This window comes from Alosa alosa, chromosome 12, assembly GCF_017589495.1.
Source record: "Alosa alosa isolate M-15738 ecotype Scorff River chromosome 12, AALO_Geno_1.1, whole genome shotgun sequence".
Lineage (NCBI taxonomy): Eukaryota > Metazoa > Chordata > Actinopteri > Clupeiformes > Clupeidae > Alosa > Alosa alosa.
Window position 1 is genome coordinate 14,066,073 of NC_063200.1, and position 20,389 is coordinate 14,086,461.

Below are 20,389 nucleotides of genomic sequence, written 5' to 3' on the forward strand. Positions count from 1 at the left end.
CAGAACAACCAATCACAACAACACAGTTATAATACCCCACCAATCACAACAACACAGTTATAATACCCCACCAATCACAACAACACAGTTACATACACCACCAATCACAACAACACAGTTATAGACCTTTTCATCTACATAAACAAAAGTGCATTCCTAAACAAAAGGCATTTCCGATGGTACAGAAAACAACACTCAGCTAATGGTAACTTGGGATAAACAAAAAAAAGAATATTTTAAAGTTGACATTTTGCCATGCTATATAAATATACGATGCATTTTCATTACAAAGCACATACATACACACGTACTGTACACACACACACACACACCTCTCTGTGGCGAAGCTGAAGTGACTGCCCCTCATAGTACATGTTGTAAGTTTTGAGATGAGACAGCAGGGACTTCCTGTAAGGAGAGAGTGACATTGCACTTAGCCTCGTACATGACATTACAGGACATACACACTTATTTAAACACTAAAGGCAATGCAAGGAAAGTTCATTTATATAGCACATTTCACACTCAGGGGTAATCCAATGTGCTTAAAACTAAAGGACTAAGGTGCATATGCAAGCAATGCAGAAATAATACATAATAAGCAAAGAAAGAAGCACAGTCATTTTAATTTAATGCGAGAGCCAAGATTCACGCCGTAAGGTGGAATGTGTTTAGCATCTTTCGGGAGGTGTGTGTGTGTGTGGGGAGGGTCTGTGTGTGTGTGTGTGTGTGTGTGTGTGTGTGGTGCATCTCTTACTTGGTCACATATTTGCCCTCTCCGATCTTCACATGATCCTGATTTACCTGCTCCATGTCCTCTGAGCCTGTGACCCTGCAGGGAAAGACAGAGGTCACACACACACATATATACACACAAAGTCAGAGAGTCTGCGTGCACCTCCTACCTATATGTGGGCCAGGTGCAGGACAAAGTATACTAACAAGTAAAAACAAAAGAGACTGCCTGCACACCGGAGTAGCTCCCAGAGTTTAATTAAAAGAAAAAAGCAACGTTTCAACCCAACAGCGTCTTCTTCAGACAAACAGACACACACAGTCTGTGTACACACACACACACACCAGCTGATGAGTGGCGACTTATCAGAGAGAAAGACAAACTGTAGGCCTTAAAGTCAGGATGCAGTCCCATGACAAGCCTCATGCTTGCATGCTATGAAAACAGAATGCAGTGAATTATCTGTCACACACATATACACGCACACACACACACACAGACAGACATCTCACTCGGACTAAAACAAAGAGCCATTCAGCAATATTTTTTGTTAGCGTACCAACCCAGCCTACATCTTTGTTACTGTGTCCTGACACATTTAAACCCTCAAACACACACACACACACACACACACACACACACACACAAACACACACACACTTCACACTACACACACACACACACACACTACACACACAAATTACGGTTGGATGGCAGACAGGAAGTTGTGTTAGGTGACTTACTCCTCACGCAGTAGCTCCTGTTACTAGTTGACTGACAGCAGCATACAGTGGAAGCGAGGCATCTAAGTCTGACTGCTGCTACTGCTGCTGATTCTGTTGCTGGTGGTCTATAATGCTGTGATGTTTCAGCCGGGGAAGTTGAACTAGTTTTTTTAGAAAGCCAAGAGACGAGACTTCAAGGAAGAACTCCTGTAACTGCCCCTCCCGACGCGTCTCTTCCTCTTGCGAGAGTTCACACCGGAAGCACCCGCTGCTCTTTATTTCTCTCTCTCTCTCTCTCTCTCTCTCTCTCTCTCTCTCTGTCGTTCTCTACTCCCCCTCAGTCAGTTGGACTTCCTCCTCCTCCCCCTCCGCGATGCCGGAGAGGTTTGAGGGGAACTGTGAGGAGATCTTGCACCCAGCAGAACTGAGGGACACACACACACACACACACACAGACACAACCGTCAGGAGATCTCACACCCAGCAGAGCTGAGGGACACACAAATACGCACACACACACACACACACACACACACACACACACGTATGCACACACACATACACAACACAGATCTCACCCCCACCAGGGCTGGGGGACCATGAGTGAACAATGGCTGCTGATTAGAAATGCAGATGCATCTCCCCATCCCTTTGTCACACACGCACACACACACATACACACACACACACGCACACACACACAAGCCCAACTGATCAGATTCAGACAGGAAGCCCTTTCATGGGTGTAATTATAAAAGCAGACATGCGTGATGCACAAGCCACAGCCAAAGATACACAGAGACACACTGAACACAGCAGTCACACAGTGGGGAAACTCAAGATAACTCATGATGTACGAGGAGCTTTGGAAGAGTGACAAAAATAAGAGTTCTTTAAAACCACCCAAATGGAGTAGAAATGTGCAGACTCAAATTCCAAAGGGACTGGATTTTGTCTTAATTGTAGTTATAGGAACAGTTACTGGAAACGTCGTCCAGAAATAGATCTGATGTGAGAGTCTAGGGCCAATCTAATCGCTCCCAGCTGTGAGGTAAGCGTAAATTCCACCAGGGGACAGTATGGTACAAGTCCTCTTGTCGTATTCTGACCAGTGACCTCTCGGCTTTTCAACTCCAATGTCCACTCCACGCATCAGCTTTTAGCACCACAACAATTAGCCCCCTTATCAAGTTGACAGTGACCATCAAATGTCGTTATGATAGCTTGATTAAGACTCATTCACTTTCTCCAAGCCAGTTTGATGGAATGGGATTCATCACAAACTAGGCTCCTATACTCTCATCATGATAAAAAGTTGGTGCTATTTCAGACGAATGTTCTCATTGTTCTGAAAATTCTTGAGCATGGTCATATTTGGCAACTTCTGGTGCTGCTTAGACTTGATAAGCACAGACTAGGCTACCAGTAGGCTAAACATGGTCTTCAGTTGCGGTTCGTGGACAGAGACAGAAGTAGACAAAGAGACAAGTAGACACCGTTTATCAACATCTTTATATGTGTCAGTCTATTATGCAATAGCGAAAACTGACGGCGAAAGAGGGATTGTGCAACATAGACTCAAACAACAAAATGGTACAGATCGATATTTAGACTACTCTGGCTTTCTAATTGTGCGTTCTTTTCAGAGGTAGGCTACATAGCCAAAGTAGTAGGCTACTTACCGACCCAGCATCTCGCATATGGAAAACTGATAAAATCCACGTCGGTTGTGAAAACCGAACGTTTTAAGCCGAAGCATTAAGGCCAACATCTACTAATCGGAGGGTTAAGGCCGTCAAAAAAAGCGGTACAGTAATATTCCGTAAAAGTCAGGGGTCTCGCACGCAAGATTCCTCCGAGTCCGGTATGCGGGGTGTAGCTCATAGGGGTGAAAGGCATCAAATTTCATTGAGATAGTTTTCATCAAATGTAAACTGCTGAGAAGCGGGGACAAACCATCCCGGGGCCAACTATCTCAAGTAGGCTATGTCTTAAATCGCCTACAGACTACAGACAGCCTTAGGACACAGACAATAGGACACAGACACATAACTTTTGTTATTTAGTCATTTAATAGGCTACATCGTGCCAGTCCGTCCAGATCCATGGGCAAGAGTCTCCTGTTTATTTGTTCCGACTGATGCTGACACAACTGCACTCTGATTTGTAACTAAAACACTCAGCAACAACAAAGTAAAAGATTTGCAGTAAAACATCAAACAATACTAATGTAAACAAATCTGGACACAACAACAACCCACACCAAATAATTAAGCTGCAGTATGAGCAAAACTATGCTCACATTTTGTTTCCTTCCAGATTACCACAAAACTGTTCAGTAATGTTATTTGTTTTGAGTGACAGCTGGTTCACTCAAGGCAAACTTGCATGTAAAAAATGATGCAGTAGATACTATAGGTTGTTCTCACTTGACAGTGTTGGACAGTCTGTAGGCCACTTGAACATCCATCAGATTTCATCAGATTTTCTCTAAAAAATCCTGCCCCCTCATAATACCTCAGCATGCTTAGGCTAGGCCTACTGTCTGTATTCATTGTTAGTTGGGTCCCATAATGAAAATAATCTTAGAAATCTTTCTAAGTGTGAAAAAGATTGTCTAAGATGAATTATTTTGTAAATAATTTCTAAAAAAGCTGATAAAGTAAAAAAAAAAAGTCAACATAAGTCAATAAAAGATAAAGTCAATCAGGCTTCTTCAGATCTGCTGGACAGGCAGATCTCCTGTTCCTGATGGGATGCTGGGGGAACATCCAGCTCCAGACTGGGGGTTACTGAGGACCTCAACCTCTGAGGAGGAGAGCAGAGCAGGGGAGAAGATTTACAACACAAACAATAACAACACAACAACACAACACAACACTAATGAGGACCTCAACCTCTGAGGAGGAGAGCAGAGCAGAGGAGAAGATTTACACAACACAACAACACAAACAATAACAACACAACACAACAACACAACACTACTGAGGACCTCAACCTCTGAGGACGAGAGCAGAGCAGGGGAGAAGATTTACACAACACAACAACACAAACAATAACAACACAACACAACAACACAACACTACTGAGGACCTCAACCTCTGAGGACGAGAGCAGAGCAGAGGAGAAGATTTACAACACAAACAATAACAACACAACAACACAACACAACACTAATGAGGACCTCAACCTCTGAGGAGGAGAGCAGAGCAGAGGAGAAGATTTACAACACAAACAATAACAACACAACACAACACAACACAACACACAACAACACAACAACACACACCACAACACAACAATAACAACACAACACTACTGAGGAACTCAACTTCTAAGGAGGAGAGCAGAACAGAGGAGAAGATTTACAACAGAAACACAATACATAACAAAACACACCAGAACACAAACAATAACACAATAGAACACAACAACACAACACAAAATAACACAACAACAACACAACAACACAAACAATAACACAACACAATACTGAGGATCATAACCTCTGAGGAGGAGAGCAGAGAAGATGAGAAGGTTTACGACACAACAACACAACACAAACAATAACAACAAAATAGCATACCACCACAACAAAATACAACAACACAACACCATGGAACACAACATACAGCGCAACAAATCGCATAATATAACAGAACATAGGTCCACTCTGACCTCCATGAGAGAGCCCTTCCTGGTGTAGAGTTCATGCAGTGCTCCGAGGGGGATGCAGATGATGGAAGCCATAGTCAACATCCAGCCCACTGCTTTGGACCAATCAGGGAACTGGTACCACTTCCCATAGCGAGGAGGGGTGTGCTGCACTATACTTGTGACTAATATAGCCTACACACACACACACACACACACACACACACACACACACACACACACACTTTTTATGATTCTACATGGTAGGTTCTGTACATAGATGTTTGTTTCATGTACAGTAACTAATGCTGATATTTCAATAATATATTGTATATTTATATAGTATATTTGGATTACTTTACTGATATATACCATATTACTTTCATTTTTCTTATGCATATAAAATATAGGCTACTTCAGTTGTACTCCTATAACTAGACCAATACATACAACACATACTTCAGTTGAGACTGAGAAATGTTGGAAAAAAAGACAAGTTGGAAAAAAGCTTACCATGACCATCACCGGGGTGATAACCAACCAGCAAACCTTGAAGTAGATATTTGGTGATTTCCCCAGTGTTTTTGTGAGCATTGCGGAAAATCTGTTTAGACCTTGAAATTCCAGAAAGAAACGTCATGGGACGAAAGGCTTTGATGAGAGGTAACAGATGCACATAAAAAAATCATCTGAACAGGCTGACAAAACATTACACAAAATCACTGGGCCTGGGTGAAAAAGTTGTATAGTTTCGTCTAATGTAACTTAAGTTTTCCATAGCAATTGCTAGGTGGTATGAACGTTTATGTTTCTTGGCTGACGCTTTTGTCCAAAGCGACTTTAAATGAGGTGCAGTACTACCTAATATCCAGCTGATGGCAGCAATCTCCAGCACGGCCATGACGAGCACAGACACTGCAGTTGTGTAGTGTTCCATCAGCTGGAACATGTAGATACCACCCTGTGTGTAGAAGGACAACAATTTACTTCCTTTATGGTCTACCTGAAGAATGGAGACATTCACCAAGACCTATGTGTGATACTGTAGTCAAATGAATGGACACCAATTGCCAGTATACTAGCAGAATATGGCATTTGCAATTACAGTAACTGTTTCTTGAATGGTTATCACATTAAGCTCATGTAAAGTGTTACTGGGGTTTGATTTGTAAAGTGTTACTGAGATTTGAATGTAGAGCCTTGTTGGGGTTTATGTGTGTAAAGTGCTACTGAGGTTTGAGTGTAAAGTGTTACTCTGGTTTCATGTATAAAGTGCTACTGAGGTTTGAGTGTACAGTAAAGTGTTACTGGGGTTTGGTGTGTAAAGTTTTACTGGGGTATGGCTTGTAAAGTGTGGTTTCATGTATAAAGTGTTGCTGGGGTTTGGTGTAGAGTGTTACTGGGGTTTGTGTGTAAAATGTAACTGGGCTTTGAGTGTAGAGTATTTCAGGCATTTGTGTGTAAAGTGCTACTGGGTTTTGCATGTTACCTGGTGTGATTTATCAGATGTCCGTCAGCCCATTAGCTTGTTAGCTTACATCAGCTAGCATAACAAACATGGTTTCCTATTTCAAGCTTCATACATGCGCTTCATTAAACATATGGGTGACGTCACAGAGGGTTTGTCCACCTATTTATACGGTGTATGGAATCAAAGTCCTTTTAGGCAAGTCCCTCCACTCGGCGGCCATATTGCAACGCTTTTTGGGCACTTATCAGGCATCTATTTTGGCAGAAATGCGCGTGCGCAAGGTTTCACAACACATGATTGACACAATGTCTTCACAACACATCACATGATTGGCTCAATGTATTCACAACACACCACATGATTGGCTCAATGTATTCACATGTCAACGTTTTGCCGCGGAAGGGGTGGGATATGTATAGACAACTGCCATATTGGCGTTACAAACTAACCCCATGCATTTCTATGGAGGATTTTTTGAGTGCTGTGTCTCCTCATTAGAAAGCCTCTGATGGTGTTACCTGGAAGACGCAGGGCAGGCCCATTAGGAAGCTTCCCATGCTGACCAGCAGGAGGAGCACCTCCTTCCGCCTCAGACACGTGGGCAGCTTTGGGCTGAGGCCGTCCACCACACATGTGGCCACCAGCTCCAGGTGCGCAAACTGCAGGGAGCACATAACGGGACTGTGACTGTTACATGATTAAACGGATAAACAAACAATAAACAAACAAAGCACATAATGGGACTGTGACTGTTACATGACCAACAGATAAAGAAACAAATAAACAATAAACAAACAAAGCACATAATGGGACTGTGACTGTTACATGACCAACAGATAAACAAACAAACAATAAACAAACAAAGCACATAACGGGACTGTGACTGTTACATGACCAACAGATAACCAAACAAACAACAAACAAACAAAGCACATAATGGGACTGTGGCTGTTACACGTCAAACAGATAAACAAACAACAAACAAACAATAAACAAACAAAGCACATAATGGGACTGCGACTGTTACATGACCAACAAATAAACAAACAAGCAATAAACAAACAAAACACATAACGGGACTGTGACTGTTACATGACAAACAGATAAACAAACAAACAAATAATAAACGATGATGTAGAGGAGCAATGGAAACCTAAGAAATGGTCGGTCTGTGTGAGTCCCTGTCGCTTTGGATAAGTGTCTGGTAAATCTCTCTCACTTTACGTCACGTTTTATGGTCATCTACAGTACGTACAAGTCTGTGCAAAATTGTAAGACAGGAGCATGGGAATGGGCCTACATATTGATTTGACGTCACTTGATGTCACATGCAATATATAACACTGCAAAATACTTGACAGTAGCTCACAGTACAGTGGTAATGAATAGGCAACTGTGCAGTTGCTTTCATATGAAAGTCTTTTGTCCATAATGTCATCTATGATTTGGTTTTAAGCTTGAAATCCATTTTGTTTGCCAGAGTGTGTTTACCTGACTGTCCAGTCCCAGACAGAGCAGCATCAGGAAGAAGAGGAAGGCCCACAGCTGGGGAACAGGCATGGTGGCCAAGATCTCAGGATACACCACAAACGCAAGGCCAGGCCCTGGATAGAGGAGAGGGGGGGTCATGCTCCAGACTTCACAAACACAACGATTTCAGTCGGCTTTAAAATAGATTATCAGATCCCAAATGACCTCCGACAGCGAGATCTTCAATAGTAAGATTCCGCTCGTGAGCCATGTAGCCAAGGGCTGAAAAGACGACAAATCCAGAGAAGACACTTGTGGCCGAGTTGGCCAAGGCCACGATGAGAGAATCTCTACAGGGGAGAGGACACATGCAGAAATAATACACATATTAAATAAATTATACAGTCACTTTAAATAATTTGCTTACTATTTTTTTTACTATCTGCAATATATATTGTGTGTATATATGATTTGCCTAAAATAGTCCCCTAAAAGAGACAAGCACAAAATTAGACTGAAAGTATTGTTTTCAGTCTACAGACATCTTTCATAACAAAATTAGCCTTTACGTTTTTTCTCAGTCGCTTTGGTGAATTTCTCAAATCACAATGCACATTTGCACAACAGTTAGTGCATTTCTCAAAACAATTTGTGCAAACTGCACCACATAATGGATAACCCGCAAAAGCATGTGTCTTGCTCAAATGCTTAGTTTATACCTCTGTGGTCAAAATTACTCAACTGATTTGAGACTGCAGCTTTATTCACGATGCCGGGAGACTATAACCAACAACAAATCCCACACATCTGTGGGTGAAACCAGTTATTATACCCTTAACACACACATGGCAAATCACAAGATACTTCCACCCAACAACAATGATCCATCCATTCAGTTAGTATTAACAGAGATAAGGATGTTACAAAACCCCTTAACCTTGTAATGGGCTATGAATGTTTGTGTCAGACACCCTACAACAAACAGTCTTCTCACTCTCTGGAAATGTCCACAGAGGGAGACTACAGGGACACAGAAGTGAGCCATTTTCTCATAGCACATATGCATGGTTAAACTAAACGTTTCAGTAAATGAGCAACCTATATACAAATTATACCACACCTCAAAAGCAAATACTTATGCCAATGAAATGACCAGTGCAATCAAGTCATAATGCCATTGTTTATGTCAAGAGAGTCAAACTGTTTAGTCTTGCTGTCAATGTATAAGTATAAGTATATATACTCTTTTGATCCTGTGAGGGAAATTTGGTCTCTGCATTTTAGCCAGCAGCCAGACCAATGGATACCTTGTCTTAGCTGAATTACTGAAGCTAAGCAGGTGTGGGCCTGGTTAGTACTTGGATGGGAGACCTCCTTGGAAAACCAGGTTGCTGCTGGAAGTGGTGTTGGTAGGTGGCACTCTTCCCTCTGGCCAAAAAAGATCGATCCCAATGCCCCAGTGCTGTGACGGGGGCACTGCACTGTAGGAGATGCCGTCCTTCGGATGAGACGTTAAACTGAGGTCCTGACTCACTGTGGTCATTAAAAATTCCATGGCACTTATCGTAAAGAGTAGGGGGTTCCCCGGTGTCCTGGCTAAATTCCCAATCTGGCCCCCTAATCATCCCCCACTGTAATTGGCTCATTCACTCCCTCACTCTCCACCTCAAGCTAGTGTGTGGTGAGCGTTCTGGTGCATAATGGCTGCTGTGCATCACCCAGGTGGGTGCTACACATTGGTGGTGGTTACTAGTGAGGTCCCCCCATCCATGTGTTGTAAAGCGACCTTGGGTACCATGAAAGGCGCTATATAAGCACCTATTATTATTTATCCCAATCCGTGAATTAGTGAAACACACACAGCACACAGTGAGGTAAAGCACACACTAATCCCGGCGCAGTGAGCTGCCTGCATCAACAGCGGCACTCGGGGAGCAGTGAGGGGTTAGGTGCCTTGCTCAAGGGCACTTCAGCCGTGCCTACTGGTCGGGTTCGAACCGGCAACCCTCCGGTTACAGGTCCGAAGTGCTAACCAGTAGGTCACAGCTGCCCCCAATGTGACAGTTTACTAGTTTCTATTGAAGTTTCTATTGAACAAGGCGTAAGGCAGCACTATTTCCTATTTCAAAACTACAAAGTTTCACATTATTGTGTGTGGAGGAGGTTGATTGCAAAACAGTAGATATGTTTGTTTCTGTTGACAGACATTGTAACAGTATAAAGAAAACAACGGCTTTTACAACATTGTGCAAATGAAAAATGGCCAATATACAGTAAAACGCCCCTTGGTTAGAGATATGCACCACTGTACATCTTTCTATACATTCTGCCTGTCAGTATTTATATATGCTAGATAGACTATGACATACTATTACCATTCTGATCTGAGAAATGTGCCAAAGCAATAGCCTGATGAGCCAGACCCACACATTTGTTGCCGCTAGGGTGCGTCTAGATTTCTAGGCTACCAAAGCAACACTCTTAAAATAAATGTGTTGTTCCTATCTGGACATAGAGATGGGTTAAAAACAACGCAAGTTATGTTGTTTTCAACACATTTGTTTTAAAAGAGTGAACTGAGAAAAACTGTAACAGTACCAGCAGTGCATTCTATTGTAATGTGGTTGAATTTCTACAGGAAATGCTGCTGTTACCAGTTGGCAATTATTTTAGACAAATGATATCCAACTGCTCCATTAAGACTTTTTGACAACCTGAGAATGTTGTAGTTGTAGTTGTTGTAGCTAGCCATGGAGATCATGACTCCGAAGCCCACGCCGATGGAGAAGAAGATTTGAGACAGAGCGTCAATCCAAACCTGTGGAAGAGGGAAATGAGCTCATCACCAATCTCCGCAGTCCCAACGTGTTTTAGGACAGTTGTACAGTAAGTGGCAGGAAACGAGTGGAAGACAGAGGGGGGAGTGGAGAGGGACTAGACACCAGGAAACCAGAGACCACCAGAGGAGAGGGGCAGACCACCAGAGATAGGGGGGAAGACCACCAGAGATGGGGCAGGGGGGGGGGGGGGGGCAAGACCACCAGAGATAGGGGGGAGTGGAGGGGGCAAGACCACCAGAGATAGGGGGGAAGACCACCAGAGATAGGGGAGGGGAGAGGGACAAGACCACCAGAGATAGGGGGAGTGGAGGGGCAGACCACCCAGAGGGGGCAAGACCACCAGAGATAGGGGGGAGTGGAGAGGGACAAGACCACCAGAGATAGGGGGAGTGGAGAGGGGCAAGACCACCAGAGATAGAGGGGCAAGACCACCAGAGATAGGGGGGGGGGGAAGACCACCAGAGATAGGGGGCAAAGACCACCAGAGATGGGGGACGGGACAAGACCACCAGAGATAGGGGGAGGGAGAGGGGCAAGACCACCAGAGATAGGGGCAAGACCACCAGAGATAGGGGGAGTGAGGGAGATTGGGGGAGGAGAGGGACAAGACCACCAGAGATGGGGGGCAAAAGGAGATGGGGAGGAGAGGGACAAGACCACCAGAGATAGGGGGGGAGTGGAGAGGGGCAAGACCACCAGAGATGGGGGGCAAGACCACCAGAGATAGGGGATGGAGAGGGGACCACCAGAGATATTGGGGAGTGGAGTGGGACAAGACCACCAGAGATATTGGGGTGGGGAGGTGCGGGACAAGACCACCAGAGATATGGGGGTGGGAGAAGGGGTCAGAATTAAACCGAGGCCCCTGTGTGTTGGTCTGTGCCTGTGTGTGTCTGCATGGGGTGTTTACCTGTGGCATTGAATGCCTTGGCGTGGTGTGTGTAGATGTGTGTGGGGTGTTTACCTGTGGCATTGAATGCCTTGGCGTGGTGTGTGTAGATGTGTGTGGGGTGTTTACCTGTGGCATTGAATGCCTTGGCGTGGTGTGTGTAGATGTGTGTGTGGTGTGTACCTGTGGCATTGAATGCCTTGGCGTGGTGTGTGTAGATGTGTGTGTGGTGTGTACCTGTGGCCTGAATGTCTTGGCGCAGTGTGTGTAGATCGGTGTGTGTGACGTGTGTGGCCTACCTGTGGCATTGAATGCCTTGGCGTGGTGTGTGTAGATGTGTGTGTGGTGTTTACACTGGGCATTGAATGTCTTCACACCACCTGTCCAGACAGGTGTGTGTAGGTGTGTGTGGGCCTTGGCGTGGTGTGTGTAGGTGTGTGTGGGGTGTGTACCTGTGGCATTGAATGCCCCCACGCGGGTGTGTAGGTGTGTGTGGGGTGTGTACCTGGACCTCTTTGAGTTTGTGCCACTTAGGCGTGAGGAAGAACAGGGCGCCATCTGCTGCCCCTGGCAGTCTGCAGGTGAACACCAGCAGGATGATGAGGATGGTGTAGGGGAACAGCGCCGTGAAGTACACCACCTGTAGGGGGAGACAGAGAGCAGTGAATCACACCACCTGTAGGGGGAGACAGAGAGCAGTGAATCACACCACCTGTAGGGACAGACAGGGAGCAATGTAGTACACCACATGTAGGGGGAGACAGAGAGTACACCACCTGTAGGGGGAGACAGAGAGCAGTGAATCACACCACCTGTAGGGGGAGACAGAGAGCAGTGTAATACACCACCTGTGGGGGGAGACAGGGAGCAATGTAGTACACCACCTGTAGGGGAGACATAGAGCAATGTAGTACACCACCTGTAAGGAGAGATATAACGTTGAAGTACACCACCCATAGGGGGAGACAGGGAGCAGTGCAGTGCACCACCTGTAGGGTGTAGAGTTGAAGTATAAAATATATAGAGTTTGGATTGAAGAATAAAGGGCTAAATACTTCGATTTACAGTAAATATAGTGATAGTATAATTTTCATAGCATAGCATTTGACTTGATGTCAAGAGAGCACTGAATTATAATTCTTCATAGTTCATAATTCTTCCCAAACTAAAACAAGTGTCAATCAGATTGCTTTGAAGTAGGAAAGTATAATACCTTGCCAGTTAGCTTGACCCCTTTGAAGATACTGAAGTATTCAATCATCCATGCGAGAATGAGACAGCCGAGTAGTTCCCAGCGTATGCTGCCCATATGCTCTAGCCCTTCAGTGACCTGCAGGAGTCTGTGGCTGCATACAGAGAAGAGTGGGTTAGCCCACAAGTCCAGTTCAATCAGCCTCAAGAATGTCTCTGCTAAATCAGGATTGCCAACTCTTACAGTAATATCGTCCCATTAGAATTATAGGGTTCTATCTGTATTCTGCGTAGTTCTGAGATATTGAGCTTCAAAGTTTTATAACTTTATTGAGTTATATTGATGAGTGGAACAAGCATTTTTAGATATAATGACCACAAATGCATACAACATCAAGAAACACCTCACCTCGCTTTATTAGGTTGTTACAGAATAAGAATATGTCAATATCTCAATTTTGACAAAAATGTCAGATAGAACCCAAGGGCATGAAATGCTGGATGGTGGTTGTGTGGCTGGCAAGGAGCCTGGCTGTAATGCTGCAACCTGAAAAGTTGTGGGTTCAATTCCCTCCTTCCGTTGTGCCCTTGAGCAAGGCCCTTAACCCTGATTTGCTCTTGGGGACAGTGTCCCTTGTTATATAATTGATATATGTAGGTCACTCTGGATAAAAGCATCTGCTAACTGAATAAATGTAAATGCATTTGGATTGAGACGCACACTTTTATTTTCTGTCTCATGCTAGAAAAAAAATCTATTGACTTCCAGGAATCTCGCCAGAAAATACTCCTGTCAATCTACCACCAAGCCAGCCATGAAATTTTGCAACTCTGGCGAAACGCTAGTTAGTTACCCACTTAAAGAATTGCTGGCTGGCCGACTGCCTCAGAGAGTCGTTGACAGTGAACCCAACTGAGCAGGATTCCGGAACGTTCCAGGTGTTATTGCACGACTGCCAAGGCAACGGGGAGCTGAACGAGTTGAAGAGGTAGAAGAGGATCCAACTCATCAGGGTGTTGAAGTAACCGATGAAAATGAAGGACACCACGACCGTACCCACCCCGATCCCTAGGACAACACACACACACACACACACACACACACACACACACACACACACACACACATCAGGAAGTGAGTGCATCGATGATCCAATACAAAAACCATCATTGGCCGCTGATTTCTGCGGAATCAGGAAAGCAAAACAGCAATACACACAATTTTAAAGACAGCAGAGACACACAGAGCCGTGTTTCTCCCGTCGCTCGCGTTGAGAAGTTCAGCTGTTGCTGCACCGACAGACAGCACTGGCCAATCAAGCTAATCGACGGACAGCACCAACCAATCAAATTACGGTTATACTTCAAGTCATTTGCATAGCTACTGTCGGGAACACCCACTGGCATGCGTTGACGGAATGCAACTGTGTGTAGAAGCCCTAAGGATGTCTTCATGGATATCTTTAACACTTCTCTGAGACGGGTTGTTGTTCCAGTATAAGTAAAGTATATACTCTTTTGATCCCGTGAGGGAAATTTGGTCTCTGCATTTTTCCCAATCCGTGAATTAGTGAAACACACTCAGCACACAATGAACACACAGTGAGGTGAAGCACACACTAATCCCGACGCAGTGAGGGGTTAGGTGCCTTGCTCAAGGGCACTTCAGCCTTTCCTACTGGTCGGGGATCGAACCGGCAACCCTCCGGTTCCAAGCCCGGAGCCCTAACCAGTAGGCCACGGCTGCCCACATGTTCCATGTTCCATGTTCCATCATGCTTCAAGGCCACCACCACACATAGTCATGTCACACATCAAAAGCCACTCACCCCCACACCCACCCTGGACCCCTTCCAGTTTGGATACCGAGCCAAACGGTCCACAGAGGATACAATCTGCTCTGCCCTCCACCCAGCCCTCACTCACCTGGACACAAAAGACTCATATGTGAAAATGCTGGATAGACTTTAGTTCAGCATTCAACACCATAATCCCACAACAACTCATCTGCAAACTAGACCAGCTGGGGCTCAACACTTCAATATGCAACTGGCTGCTGGACTTCCTCAGTGAGAGGCCACAAGCAGTAAGAATTGACAACACCTCAAGCAGCATCACACTGAGCACAGGGGCCGCCCAAGGCTGTGTTCTTAGTCCCCTGCTCTTTACCCTGCTGACACACGACTGCACACCAACCTACAGCACCAATCATATGGTGAAGTATGCGGACGACACAACTCTGGTGGGTCTCATCACCAAGAATGATGAGACCCACTACAGGAAGGAGGTAGACCTTCTGGCCACATGGTGCAGAGACAACAACCTCCTGCTGAATGTCAGCAAGACCAAGGAGGTTGTTCTGGACTTCCGGAGAGGAACCTTATATTTTCCTTACAGTTTTTCTCAGTCGCTTTGGTGCTTTTCTCAGATCAGAATGAAAATTCTCATAACTATTAGTTCAACCTCCACAACATTTAGTCATTTGTGCACATCATAGTAGCAATTTCTCCTTCCTCTGAACAAATTGCAAATACTTTTGGACATGTATCAGTTGCTTTCATACAATTCTCTGCTGTTTTTTAACATTATCATTTGCTTATGTCATGTCAGTCAAAATGAACTATACTTATGAATGCTGAATAGTCGTTCCCAATAAAACTAATAGTCTTCATTTCATTGCTTGAGTCATTACATACAAAATTGTTGAACTAGTTATCAAATTCTGTCACAGTGCTGTAGAGCATACAGTAAAAATGTACGCATTCAGTGTCTTGTACTCACTTACTCACCTAACTACAGTAATGTGTAACTTTACTGTAGTTTTAAAATAGCTGTACAAGTACTGTATAGTGCTGTCTTGAGCATGTTCAGGTAGTGTCACCGAGTTCTGACCTTTTTTTGCATTGGAAAACACTGAGAGAACTGTCATAATGATAACATGACAAAGCCGTTTGACTATCTTGTTCATAAACGATGGTGTCAAGACTTCTCATTTTGATAACACTGACAGTTTCATTGACATGAATACCTGCTTTTGAGGAATGGACTATCCATTTTGAGCAAGTGACGTGCTTTTGCAGGTCATCCACTAGGTTTTGCAGTTTGGACTAATTGTTTTGAGAATTGCACTAACTTCTGTGCAAATGTTAATAGTGATGTGAGAAAAGCACCAAAGCGACTGAGAAAAACTGTAATCTAAAGAGAAGGCAGAGGTCCCTCTGTGCTCAATTGAGAACTAGTACCTTACCTCTGACAGTGGAAGTGGGTCGATTTAAAGGTACACAATTCTGTGATCTTCAGGTTGTGGAAGATAAATTTCATTTTGTTTTTTATTGTCCTTTATACTGCGATTTAAGGAACTCTCTTTTTGAACCAATTCAGTTAAAAAATCCAGATATATTTTGGAAATATGAAAGGGAGATTTTGTGCTGGCTGTTTGAAAATGATGTTTTTGCTTTGGCAAAATTTATAGAAAAGGCCTGGTATCTGCGGCAAAGTATTTTGTATCCCATATGACAAGCCATCTCTATGTGTATGTATCCTTATTTCTAGTGGTTTAGTTATGTTATGTTGGGTTCTGTGTTATGTCACGTGGTTGTCTGGAGATAACAGTGAAATTATTCCTGCAGTGTCTAATAAGCCCATAAGGGCTGGGCACCATGGTGTTTGACACTTAAATAAACAAATCAATAAATCCAGAGAGATCACATCCAACCCCCACCACTGACCATCAATCAGCACGTGCATGACATCGGCACCATCGGCACGACATATGCAACACCCGCCTCACACAAAAAGCGACCATGATTGTGAGAGACGACGGCCATCCTGCACACAGTCTTTCCAGCCTCCTGCCCTCTGGGAAGAGATATAGCAGCCACAGTGCCACCAGACTAGCAAACAGCTTTATCTACCAGGCTGTCAGGAAGCTGAACTCTCTCCCCTCTCCCACCCTCCTTTGACCCCCCACTCTCTTTGAAGTTACTGCTGTTTTTTGTATATAGTATTTTGCAAAATACACATCTCTTGCATTATTGCACTTTTGCACATCATCACACATCATGTACAATTTCTTTGCTAACTGTTAAATTCTTGTAATTTTGTCTTGTGATATTGTTATTTTTTTTGTTTAGTGTTAAAAATGTCCTTATCTTTTGCATTTTTTGTCTTATTTGTTGCGTTTTTTTTCTTCTTCACCGTGGGATAGAGAGAAAAGCAATTTCAATTCCTGTGCATGTCTAGTATATGTGAAGAAATTGACAGTAAAGCTGACTATAAAGCTAAGATAGATAGATAGATAGATAAATAAATAAATATATAAATAGATATATATATATATAGATAGATAGATAGATAGATAGATAGATAGATAGATAGATAGATAGATAGATAGATAGATAGATAGATAAATAGATAGATATATATATATATATATAGATAGATAGATAGATAGATTGATAGATATATAGATAGATAGATATAGATAGATAGATATAGATATATACATAGATAGATAGATAAATAGATATATAGATAGATAGATATATAGATAGATAGATTTATTGATTGATTAATATTCCTGCATACCTTTGAGCAATGGGCATATTTTCGTGAAAGCCTGCACAGGTCCACACTGTGTGAACTGGCCAATGGAAAACTCCAGAAACACCATGGGCAGGGCACAGAGGAACACCATGGTGAAGTAGGGAATAAAGAACGCACCTGGGGAAAACACACACACACACACACATGCACACGCACACACACACACACACACACACACACACACACACACACACAGAACAACACACACACACACACACACACACACACACACACACACACACACACACACACACACACAGAACACAGCAAAAATGTGATATAGTCCCTATACAGAGCCCCTTATTTTACACCTCACAACAAACACACAACAGCTGCTTGGTCTTCCCTCGTTTTATCATCTACTAGATTAAAGAGTGTCCATACCACATATGCAGTTGTGGTGTGTTGTGCTAGATTATACCTGCAGAGAAAATGATTAATAGATATTGAAGAAGGTACAATGTAGATAGGTCATACTCATCACATTGAAATTATTTAGAATTTTTGGCAGGTATTAGCAGGAGTGCAATAGGCTAGCCAAGGAGAACCATTGTGTGGGTGTTAGCAAATATGAATTGGCTCTGCAGGTCAGTCTGGCAAGAGGCCATTGACACCTATTTCAAATATTCCAAAAACCCAGGCACCAATCACAATCGCTTATCTGGCATGTGGCGGGCTTTATATGATGACAGATAGAGTAGTGCGCTTAACACAACCAATGGCTGCGCTGACGGTGATAGGGTTAAACTGTTAAACATTTCTGGGTATTTTCTTTGGAACTGAGAGGCAAACTGCATTTAAAACCTTCGTTTACAAGGAAGATTTGATTGCTGCACTTCTGAAATGATTTGGTAAGAGTTTACTGCACCAATTCAAGTTAACATGAAGCCCCATGTCTCTGTGTTGGACCTTGCCAAGAACTAGGCCATCTGTGAAAGGTTAGAGGCAAATGACATTGTGTGTAAATACACGACACGTGACTTTACAAATAGCAACAGCGCTTTCATATGCCAATTTCAAAGCCTTCCATATGTCTAACACAGACTATTCTGAAACATGAACTTTGTTTCACTGTAAATGAATATGAAATAGAGGTTTCCAAGCTATGAGGCAATTTGAGGGTTTAAAAACTGACCACCAGACTATACCACAGAAACACTCGCTCACCAACCCATGCTTACGTGTGTACAAAAAATTTTAACCGCTTCACAGTTGGGTCATTCTATGAAACGGGTGCCTTTTCCAATGTTACATTTTCACAATTTTCATCAAAAGTAAACTTCTCTTCAATTTATCCACAGCATTAAAGACATGATCTTTTTTTTTTTTTTTAAAAAAATAATGGATTGAAATATAATAAACATGATGGGGTGGCACATTTCATGATAAAATGGCTCTAGTTATCTATAACAGTCAATTTATTTTGACTGTTATAGATATAAATATATATATTATATCTAAATATGTCTAATGTCATCAGGAAAATATGATGATATTTTAAGTGTAAATGTCATATCGGTACACCCGGATACATGGAAATGGCCATGCACTTGTGAAAAATGGTTAAAAATAGTGTGATACTCTTTAAACTATTACTATACTATACTCTTACTATTTTTAAACGTTTTAAACTATTCTTTGACTATTGCCGTTCTATGCTTTTGTTAGCTATTCCTGTTTGCTTTTGTTTATGTAAAGCACATTGAATGACCTCTGTGTATGAAATGCGCTATATAAATAAAGTTGACTTAACTTGAATTAAGAATTGTATTTTGTTGTACATCATGTTAACAAGAACACTTGAATGATTAGCTTTAGGCTTTAGAAACACACTTTGGGTCTAGTTAGTGCCTTATGCACATCATCAAATGTTATGAATGCAAATGGTATGTTTCATAGAATGACCCAGTTGCAAATGCTAACAATTTCACAGGAGGCGTCCACATTTCTGAATGTTCAAGCATTTTTGCTTGTTACTTGCGATTTGTGTGAATGCACACATTCAGGAGAAAGAGAGAGAGATAGCAACGGAGAGAAAGAGAGAGAAAGACAGAGATATATTCATCAATATATCCTTACCTCCTCCATTTCTATAACACAGGTAGGGAAACCTCCATACATTTGACAGACCCACTGCATAGCCGATGGAGGCCAGGACAAATTCAAGCCGCCGGCTCCAGGTGCCTCTCTGCTGTACGGCCGGTTGACCGGGTCTCTGGCTCCCAGAGTGGCGTTTGCTCAGCTCCATACCTGCTCCTGCACCCGTGCCGCACTGAGGGAAAGGTCTGATTTTCTGTTCTTTTTAAAGGCTCTAAGACCTGGCATGGACCAAAAGTAACAACGGAAGTCTGGTAGCACTGGTGTTCCAAATGGAAGCACTGGTGTTCAGAATTGAATCTGGTAGCACTGGTCTTCCGAATGGAAGCACTGGTATTCAGAACGGAATCTGGTAGCACTGGTGTTCAGAATGGAATCTTGTAGCCCTGGTCTTCAGAATTGAAGCCTGGATGCACTGGTCTTTAGAAGTGGAAGTCTTCAGAAGTATAGTGGTCTTCAGAAGAGGCCGTATGTGACCCCTAAAACCTGTAGAGCTGTGTGGGGAGACTTCGGCTACCATGCAACTGCAGCAGGTTAATAAGTGCCGAGACCCAAAATGAATCCTTTAAAGAGTGATGCAACTACAACCCCCATGGGATGATGCCAAAGTCTATTCCTACACAGACAATCAATGTTTCGCACAGATGTGTGTAGATCTATTGAAACATACTAGGCCTACACTGAGTATGTGACTCAGATATTGAATTTCCC

General features: G+C 43.1%; 2 protein-coding genes across 3 annotated transcripts in view; both read right to left on the reverse strand.

The window, feature by feature from the left end:
* rassf2b (Ras association domain family member 2b) overlaps positions 1-3,418 on the reverse strand; it is a 6,973-nt gene extending 3,555 nt beyond the window's left edge. The window contains exons 1-3 of one of the 2 annotated variants that reach the window (XM_048259740.1): positions 3,144-3,418; positions 758-832; positions 333-408 (exon numbers count right to left, since the gene is read on the reverse strand). In XM_048259740.1, the coding sequence (XP_048115697.1) occupies positions 333-408; positions 758-832; positions 3,144-3,232 (240 nt within the window). In that variant the 5' untranslated portion in view covers positions 3,233-3,418. Of the gene's footprint in view, positions 1-332; positions 409-757; positions 833-1,479; positions 1,761-3,143 lie in introns of those variants that run through there. The other variant, XM_048259741.1, reaches the window with a different exon arrangement.
* Positions 3,419-3,501: 83 nt separating this feature from the next.
* LOC125304251 (sodium- and chloride-dependent betaine transporter-like) lies at positions 3,502-20,310 on the reverse strand. The gene is made up of 13 exons (XM_048258364.1): positions 19,661-20,310; positions 17,564-17,698; positions 13,835-14,045; positions 12,999-13,131; positions 12,291-12,425; positions 10,771-10,874; positions 8,282-8,406; positions 8,078-8,190; positions 7,105-7,245; positions 5,977-6,076; positions 5,629-5,729; positions 5,140-5,310; positions 3,502-4,269 (listed from the first exon to the last, which is right to left on the reverse strand). Exons 1-13 carry the CDS (start codon positions 19,827-19,829, stop codon positions 4,168-4,170), a joined length of 1,740 nt encoding a protein of 579 aa, XP_048114321.1. The 5' UTR covers positions 19,830-20,310; the 3' UTR covers positions 3,502-4,167.
* Between the last annotated feature and the right edge of the window lie 79 nt (positions 20,311-20,389).

What these genes read in the sequence shown, in the direction of transcription:
- LOC125304251 (XM_048258364.1), bottom strand. Translation starts at nt 19,829, where the DNA reads ATGGAGCTGAGCAAACGCCACTCTGGGAGCCAGAGACCCGGTCAACCG. An exon ending in AATATGCCCATTGCTCAAAG is followed by an intron (nt 14,046 to 17,563) that starts GTATGCAGGAAT and finishes GTGTTGTCCTAG; the next exon opens with GGATCGGGGTGGGTACGGTC. An exon ending in GCCAGCCAGCAATTCTTTAA is followed by an intron (nt 13,132 to 13,834) that starts GTGGGTAACTAA and finishes CTCTGTATGCAG; the next exon opens with CCACAGACTCCTGCAGGTCA.